Here is a 9425-nt window from a genome sequence, read left to right on the forward strand (position 1 = left end):
GATGTCTTAAAAAGAAATATCTTAGCTCTGTCCTTCATGATCACAGGATTACAGAGGCACTGATAGGCTTCAGTCTAGGTTTTTATTCTTTACCCTCATAGTTTTCTGTTTTCTCTCTTTTTCTTTACATTTTTTTCTCCCTTTATTCTCTATATTTCAAACTTTCCTATATGGTGTCTGCTATTTTTTTCTTGTCTTGATGGACCAGGAGGTACTTCAATGGTCAGTTCTACCACAAAACAGAAGTGTAGATACTTTTAAGAGATAGTTTGCTTTTGTAAAGAAGCTTAAGTGCTGGAATTCTAGAAACATTGGTAATGGTTGTGTCCTGGTTTTGTCTGGGATATGGGTTGGCTCTTTTGCCCATTGGCTAGATAAATCAGCCTGACACAAATGTTTAATTGCTTGATGAGAATAGCTAGAAACTATTAACACTATACTAAACTTTTTTCCCTTGTGAAGTGGAAGAGAACATGGAACAGGGACCCAGATGTACTTTACCTTTCTACGTTTCTACTTTTGTCCTTGTAAATCAGACTTAATAATACTTACTTTTCTTTTGAGATACCTATATGAGATCCTTCAGTCCTAATGCGGAAAAGCAAACTTAAAAACAATAAACAATCTCTATTCCAGTTTGCTTTAAGATTACCTCCATGTTAATGAAATAGACATAGAAGCTACAATTTAACCTTACTAGTTACCTAACTCATGACTGGATGTAACTAGGAGGGAGTTCTTTTTTTTTCAGAGAAATACTTGATCGATTTTCACTGGGTGAAAGTTGGCACAATTGAGATTGGAAAGAATTTTTCACTGTGCAAGAAAAAAACTAGAGCCAGGATTTCACCTAATGACTTTAACTTCAATAGAGATATGCAAATTGAGACTTGTGTATTGAGAGTATTATGAATGAAGCACACAATAGAAACCTGATTATACTTTTTTACACTCCCAGATTTAATCTGTGATTTCATCTTGACAGTAGGGGAAAGCAAGCCTTTGATGCTTTGAGATTTAAATTATTTCCTTGGAGTCATCTAGGAGAGCTCTCTTACTGGAAGGAAAGTATACTAAAAGAACTGTTGATCAATTTCAGCCTATCAAATGCTCTGTTGCAGCAGTAATTACCTTTTGTATCTTCATAAAATTATGTTTTATTTTGGTACCAGTCCTCTGGCTCTTAGTGTGACTGCAGTGAGAAACTCTGAAAGTTACTTTGGTCCCTTCATAACTAATTCTGCTGCCACCACAGATCGTAACAGTCATGTAAGAGCCATCAGGACATTTTTCAGGATGTTTTGCAGATATCATATGTTTACCATCTGACTGTACAAGGTATTCTATGCCAGGACATAAGCTATAAAGGCACACAGCCAGAAAAAAGGATGGCTGGATACATGTGCCTGACCTGGCAGAATTATAAAGGAGAAGTTGTGCAGAGAAACTACAAAATTTACACTGTACCATACTGCTTCCCAGCTGCTGATCCTAGAAAGCCCCTGACATTTCCTTAGTATTTCACGATACTGAGCCTCACTTCAATGATTTTTGTCAGCATATAGTATGGGATGCTAGGGTAATGAAATAATCTGAAAATGGATTTGAATTAAGCTTTTATTATGAAACAATACATAAAATACTCATCAAGCTATTAAACAGTGTTGCATAAATGTTATGTCTTCATACAATATTTTATTTAACCTACAAAACTATAATAAGGATTCCTCCAAAGTCCGGAAAACTGGCCCCTTCTTCATGTTTATACTCTCCCAACTTTCTGTGAACCTCTCCCTTTAAGTTCCTTTTGCTTCAGACAGTCTAAAGCTGTACCCTTAAAAAGCACACTCTAGGACTAATCGGTGATTTATTCTTGCCCATACCTCAGAAGCTTGGGGAAACCCTTGATTTATTTATTCATGTGTGCAGTCATTCTGGTATAAAATATATGGTGGTCTATAACGTATCTAGTCATTTATAGTTGGAAGTTTTGCTATACCACTAGGATATGGCAAAGACGTTCAGCTCTACAATGAGCACATAGCCACTGCAGGAGAACCCTTGTCCCCCTTAATACAATCCTAGTATATATCCTTTTCAGTGCCCTTGAAGAGATCTGCAGAAAAAAAAAAGAAAATATAATTAAAAAACATGCTGACATTGGCCCTACTAATAACATATAAAAGACTTCAAATCATTTAAGCACTTTTCTAGTATTAATTCTTCACCACTGCCTGTGAGCAGCTATTGTGAAGAACTGCAGTAGCTAAGTGAGCCAGCTTTCAGCTCTGTCTCAGCTGGAAGATTTTTTGGAAACTGCCAACTTACCTCCTAGGGCTAAGGTTTGGGAACTTTATGTTTCTGTTTTTAGATAAGTTTCAGACCTTTGGTTTATTGTGGATTAACATAGCTCCTTAGAAGCCTAAGCATCCAGATTTTCAAAGGTATTTAGATATGTACAGGTACAAATAGCAAAATTTTAAGTAAACTTTCTGCCTTTTGAAGGAGATCAGGCCTGATGGACACCACCTCTGTATTCTACTGCTTAAATGCTTTTGAAAAATATGGAGCTAAATCTGTGACTTTTATGTTCAAAAGTTAACTGAGTGATATAGCATCACTATTATGGTGATGATTCAAATTTATCCCATTTGACAAATTTCATGCCTGTTTAAAGAATGTAAGCAGGAAGGATTATCCTGTTATAAAAATATACAGATGTAGATATCTCTTATTTTTTTGGCATCAAAACCAACTATTGGGTCATTGGAAGAATTCATGATTAATACTTATATTTTACAATCTTATACATTCCTTACCTCAATACATCACATTTTTTTAACGTAGTGATAAGTTGATACTGCATGCAAAACACACAAGGAAAAAAGGATGACCATATCACAAACCTAATGTGCTTGGAGTGCTATTGGGATGTGTCATTTTGTCATCGATTGGCTTGTAGCGCCTGGTTTCTGAGCTGTGCTTTGGATTGTATTTTCCCATTGAACTCTGTGATGCATGTGATAAACAGAGGCAGTAAAGCAAATGATGTTGTCTGTTACAGTGATGTTGAAAACCATAAACAGAACTAATAATCCATGCAAGCTCTGTGAAAATGTTCTGTGTTAATGTTTACCAGCATGTGTACTAAATTGTGAATTCCATTTAAAAAATCAGCAGCTAGCAAATTATGACAGCTGAGATACTGCAGAACAAGCTCAACTGCTAGCAGGTCAGACTGCATCTTAAATATCTCAAGGATGACAGCTAGGAGTTTAATCTTGCCACAGTCCTACTGAAAACTAAGTGAACAATGAGTTGGGAAAGGAGCACAAGCAGACAGGAAAGAAACAGGACCAATATAAAGCAACATTAATAAGAATGTTGTGCAGTCACCAACTTATTATATCCATATAGCAGAGAACTGCATAACCAAATGTTTTATTAACATGAACAGAACTACAGTGACTCAGTTGATGCCTAGGACACTTATGTTCCCTGCCACCGCTCTGTTGCCAGACACCTTTCAGCACATGGTACTTTCTCCAGCCATTGGGTTATTCTCTCCTCTTACAGTTTGTGGCTCTGCCTTTTATTATGGAGAAAGAAAGTGCACTGTAAAATAAATATATATACCAGTTGCAGGGTAGGCAAAACCATTAGACTGGATGCACTAAATCCCTGTTGCAGTGTGGGAGGCAATGTGGGTTCAACCAGTGTTCAAGGAATTGTTCTTCTGATCTCTGCTCCAAGCGCTGGAGGTAAAGCATATACTCCTATTTAAAGAAAAGAAAAAAATAATTTAATTATGTAATCACTCAAGTCTAATGTCAGGCCAATGAACCAGGAGAATTTTACAGCTTATATAAGAGCAATTACTTTACCCCTTAAAATTATCAAATATAGTGAAATGGTGTTGCTAGTCAGCTTGCCCCAACCTAGCAATATTTAATGAATGACATCATCGTCCAGATCAGTAAAGGTGTTGAGCAGGAATTTTACAACCGTATTCATAAATTAGGAATTCTGCACACACATTTCTTATTTGCATATCGACACAGAAGCCTCTGTTGGTTCTGAGGGTACAGAAGGGTTCTCACAGATAGGTCTGTTGTAGCCTCTTTTGAAAATTGATTCCTGCTGATTAAGAAGCATTAACCCCTTATAGGATCATGTGGCAGTACTCTGAAGGGTTCTAGTAAGTAACGTGCATCAGTGCTGATTGGTCTTTCTGTGATACATAAAATAATGTGAATTTCCCATACTAATTTATAGGGGTTTTGGTGTAAGCAACAAGTTATCAAACTAAAGTGGGCTGTACCAAAACTTGACCTCCATCAGGAACAAAATTTACTTTTAAAATGTTACAGTCCCAGTACATGTGGGCTCATAAGCTTTGTGAACACTAGATTCATTTTTTCCAAACACACCCCCATCGCTTTGCACAGGAGGCGTTGTAGGAATGGAAGCTGTACTTTGCACTGGCCAAGTGTTCCCACTGTCATCCAGTTCTCTGTTCTTTGTGCTGACCAGAGGGTTGTACACTGGGTGCCAGCAGGAAGCATTCGTATCCTGCCTTTTGCTGTGCTTTCTGTCCTCCATCCAGCACAGGGAGACTTGGCTCAAACCCCTCAGGGAGACTGCAGTATGAACTTGTGGCAAACAGCGCGGTGTGACTGAGAAGATGCCACAGGATAAAAAGCAGGGTCTTGGTCAAAGTAAGATTAATACACGCTGATAACATAAATGACATTTTTTAAATAGTCAAAGATGGCAGATCTTGCTGTCTGTAACTGAGCAGGCTTTTTGACTGAAACAGCGCTGTGGAAGTCAAATAGTGTCACAAAGAATTGCAAATTAAATTCCCCAGCTCAGCATGATCTGGCCTAGTACAAACAGCTTTTGCTTAAAATAGATGAACAGAGGTGGGTTCATCCCAGAATTCATTTCATTCTACTACAAAGAATCCATACAAAATCAGTTTTTCTCCTTGAGCCAGTGGTAGAACTGCACACAGAGATACAGCAGCCATGCACCTTCATTCACAAGGGAAAATTTCCATGTTCCACATTGGGGGGGGGATAGGTTTTTTATCAGAAGATACTTCCTTTTCTACTAAACCCCCTGACATTTAACAAGAAAAACAAATACTCTTATGTTTGGGTTTCCTTACAGAAAGCCAGCATTGCTATATAGAAAGAAAAAGAAATAAATAGAAGGTTGGAATTTCTCAATAAGTATTTGCTGCTAACTGTGGTAGGATGGAAAGTGGCAAGGACAGAGCAGCAGAGGTCAGTAATCAAACACTCTTTAGCCCGAGCACCCTCTCCTCCCGACCTGGAATGACAGAATATCCCGAGTTGGAAGGGACCCATAAGGATCATCAAGTCCAACTCCCTGGTCCTCACAGGACTACCTGAAACTAAACCATATGACTAAGAGCGTCATGTGTATGCATGTAACTTCCTGTAACACAGGATTAACTCAACCTAACTTCTCTACTGTTTTATTTATTTAGTATTTAATACATGTTGTATTTACTACATACATATAATCGCATATATAAAGCATAGCATAGATGGGAGCTGTATTCCTGCTAATTTTCAAAAACTACAAGGCTCATTTAACAACAGCTTAGAAATCAACCTAATGCTGAATGTTGTGGGCAGCAGCGAAGGCCGTACCGTCTTGGTTTTGCCTCTGTTGTATAGTCTTCATTGTACAAGATTGTTAACCAGCATGGTGCAATATCCCCGTGACAGCTTTGATTTGTGGTGGTCGTCACACTTGACAAAGAAGTGTGTACATCAGGGGTGGCATACATCCAGACGGATTCTTTTTGGCTGGTATACAATAACCATTGGGAAGGGAAAACCACAAGCTGTCTCCGCAAGCCTGGCACACACTGAGCTCAGTCCTGCAAGGTGCATAGCACTCTTCATGTCCTACGGAGTTCAGAAGTGCTCAGCACCTTGCTAAACTGAGCCCCTGGTATTCGAAATGCATACACAATCGATTGTGTGCTTTCTAGCTTCTGTGGGTTTTGCCTCTTCAGAACCATGTCATTTTAGCACAGTTTATTTACTTTGGGAAGAAATAGGCAGTAATTTTAAAATACCTTAAGTACCTCTTGAGAAATGCAGAATTATATGTTACATCTTGTCAAAGCAAGTAACACAGAAGGCTCTTTAATTCTTTTTCTTTTGCTTTGATATGGTTTAGAAGTAAATAAATGTAAGCATGACATGCAAAAATGATGCTGGTGCATTAAGCTAGCAACTAAAGACTTCTGCAGTATCGTAACAAACGATCCCATCTGTAGCATTCATAAAAAAGGGAATGAAAGTGAGTGATTTTAAAAGCTAGTTCAGAACTACCTCAATCTCCACACTGACCACTGACACCTACATCTACTTTCTGCCTTGAGTGCAGAATGTACTGTAAGCAGAAGACATTTCCTGTTATTTAGTTTTTTGGGAACAACCTGATGAAATCCACATTTCTATAAATGAAAAGCTACTTTCTTCTCAATAATTTAATCGGCATTTTTGAACCGTGATAAATAATTTCCACATTCTGCAAGCGTACATTTCCTGAGCAATATTTAGCACTTACAGAATGCTACTTAACAGTAATTGAAAGAATGTAAAGGGGGATTTTAATATTTCACAGAAGAATTCAGCTGCTTTAAACGGTGATAGTTATAACATACTGCTTGGAATTAAATCTACAGAAATTTAATACTAAGCACAAATGTTTTGGGGGTTTTGGTATTGGGTGTTTTTTAGTTAATGTAATTTAAAAAGAAATATCACAAATCACCCTCATTGGCTCATCAGGGAAACCAGCTTTTCTCGGTCTGTCTTCACGACGAGTTCTCAGAACCTGTTTGGCATCTTTTTCAGTCAAAATTGGTGAAGTGTCTAAAGACGAAAAAGCAGAAATTAGTTCTGAAATTATGTAAAAGTTAATATTTTATCTGTCAGTTGTAAAATGAAATGTCTCCAAACCTGATTTTTGTCTATATACAAAGTGTTCTTTCACTACAGCCCCTTCCCAGGGGATATTGCATTCCAGGAGATATGAGTGGAATTTTAAACCATTTTTATACTTGTGCTTTCTATAGTTCTACCAGTATGAAGCAAACCCTACATATTCATATTACTCTCTAAAATGAGAAAATATAACAGCACCATCTAACCACTGACTGCAGTAACTCTTCCAATTTCTTGTTCTTTTCTTTTTACTTTTTAGGATTATTTTTCAAAGTAATGAGTTAGACTTCTGTTGCAAAGGAGAGATTGCATTGAACATTCAGCTGGCAGGATCTTGATAAAATAATACTAAAGTAATAAGCTAGTAAAATTAAACTTTTTGGTTTTACAGCCAGTGACTACAGTGTGGTAATGCAGAGTAAAATATCAGATACAAGAGCATGGTTGTTAAAAATCAAATCAAATATAACAACAGTTAAGTATTAAAAACGAAATATGAAGATACTAAAATACAAGGTTGATGAACTAATACTGTTATGATATGCACTGAAGCTCTACATACGTATACACTGGTTTGTTTTATATAAAGTCCTACCTGTAAAAGTGATCATCAGGACCAAAAAGGAGACAAACACAAGTAACTTCTTCATTTTGATTCTGCTTTCTCTCAGTCTGTTCCAAAATGAGTAACGCTGACTGAGGCATTAGCCTATTTGAAGTAGCTACGTCAGTCACAAATGTTTGTTTACGCTTTAACTAATTTGAGTTGATAGTTTGATTTTGAAGACATCTGGCCTGAAGTTTTGAATTAGGCTATTATCTGCTCACACATTCTCAGCATAACTCTGTTCCTGAGGGAAAGAAAATAGAAGACCTTTTTTCCACTTCAGGCTTCAGAGTTACACTAGACATTTTAAATTAATGAAAATAAGACACATCACCTTACATTTAGCATAGTAGGCAATGGTTTCAGGTGCCTAAGGTTTGTTTTTTAAAAGAAACAATTGCTCGTACTGATTGTTAATCTCAAAGGCAGCATCAAAGGGGCCTCTTTTTCAAAAATTGTCTCTACTGTAGCAGCACATAAATACATATTAATGTGGTTTAACTTTAACAAAGCCAAATTATCACTGCTGGAAAACAAGTCAGAGATTTTTGTCAAATTAATAGAATTGAAAACTCCCATAATTCTTCTCTTTTCAGGACAAGTTGGTAGGAAACTGTGTTATAAATGCCCTTACTAGTAAACATAGTGTGAAGTAAGACTGTAGGTTAACAAATGTTGTTGCAAACAGTTGGTTTCTGCTTTGAGAAATGTGACTGACCAGCACAATGCTGGACATATGGCACCAGCACCACCAATTTGTAGGAAAAGAAGTAAGTGTCCCTTTGAATATAAAGTATGAAACAAGGAGTCAGAATTCATGAGCAGCGCTCGCATGAGGGACAGGAGTAATTAGCATTTCCTCTGAGAGGGAAAGGCACAGCACATTCCTGTACCCCCTGCACCACAGGGATTCACCTGGGGCTTGCCAGCCTGGCTTGAGCAGGTCTCTTCATTTGTGCCTCTTTACTTCCTAAAGAAGTGGTGTTCATTCTGTCTGTGCCGCTATGTCTGCACAAGCCAGCCAGTTTCACTCAAGTCTAGCAGAGAGCTCTGGGTCTCAAAAACGTTAGGATGCAGGAAGGTTCGAGAGCAAACAGCAGGTCAGAGAGAGACCCTGTGAACGCCCCTCGGACACACACCTTGGGGTGTCCTTCACTTTGGTAGGCACCAGCGCGACACGTCTCCCTCGCTAGCTGGGCTGGATCAGCACAGCTGCTCACACAGTTATTTATAAATTGATAAAACCTGACAGAATCACATGCTGAAATGGAGAGTGCTGTAGGTGTGAGGGCTTGGCCAGAGAGAGCGCGTGATGGAACAAAGCAGTTCAGGGGTTGGGCAGTTCTGGGGTTCTGACCTCCCGTGACAGGACTTTTCTTGGAGACCCGAGTGCTGGCAACCTATGGAGTATTTGCACTTTTCAGCGTGTGTTTTTAAGATACTAGCAGTCTAAAATCCGAGAAATCTTGTGTTTATTGCATGGATTTTTGTAATTGTTCGTGTTCAACTGTTTTGAAAGTACCAAACTCCGTAGTTTCTAATAGCAGCAATATTTATTTTTAGAACCGCTATAAGCGGCACAGTGTAACACGTCCGGGCGGGATGAAACGATGGGGGCAGAGGCACCCGCGGCTGGGCAGTAACGGAACAAGAGGCCGGTAGCCGAGCCCCCCGCCCTCTCCAGGCCCTTCGCCTTGGGTTTGGCGGCCGCGGCCCGGCGCGGCGGGCGATGAGCCGTGACAAAGCGGTGACGAGCCCCCCGCCCCTTTCCGGGCGGCGCCCGTCGCCTGGCAACCGCCGCTTCCGCTTCCGCCGTTTCCGCT

The 9425-nt window shown here is 39.0% G+C and overlaps 1 protein-coding gene across 1 annotated transcript; it reads right to left on the reverse strand.

The window, feature by feature from the left end:
- Nucleotides 1-1599: 1599 nt before the first annotated feature.
- On the reverse strand, nt 1600-7725 carry C18H17orf67 (chromosome 18 C17orf67 homolog). The gene is made up of 4 exons (XM_026861168.1): nt 7591-7725; nt 6823-6923; nt 3637-3776; nt 1600-2116 (listed from the first exon to the last, which is right to left on the reverse strand). The coding sequence occupies exons 1-3, from the start codon at nt 7643-7645 to the stop codon at nt 3660-3662; spliced, it is 273 nt and encodes a 90-aa protein (XP_026716969.1). The 5' UTR covers nt 7646-7725; the 3' UTR covers nt 1600-2116; nt 3637-3659.
- Between the last annotated feature and the right edge of the window lie 1700 nt (nt 7726-9425).

This window comes from Athene cunicularia (genome assembly GCF_003259725.1).
Source record: "Athene cunicularia isolate RWA chromosome 18 unlocalized genomic scaffold, athCun1 chr18_part1, whole genome shotgun sequence".
Taxonomy (NCBI): Eukaryota; Metazoa; Chordata; class Aves; order Strigiformes; family Strigidae; genus Athene; species Athene cunicularia.

Coding starts and splice junctions, on each gene's coding strand:
- C18H17orf67 (XM_026861168.1), bottom strand. CDS start 7,645: ATGAAGAAGTTACTTGTGTTTGTCTCCTTTTTGGTCCTGATGATCACT. Junction 6,924..7,590: donor CCTGATGATCACTTTTACAG/GTAGGACTTTAT, acceptor TTTCGTCTTTAG/ACACTTCACCAATTTTGACT. Junction 3,777..6,822: donor TCCCTGATGAGCCAATGAGG/GTGATTTGTGAT, acceptor TTCTTTAAATAG/GAGTATATGCTTTACCTCCA.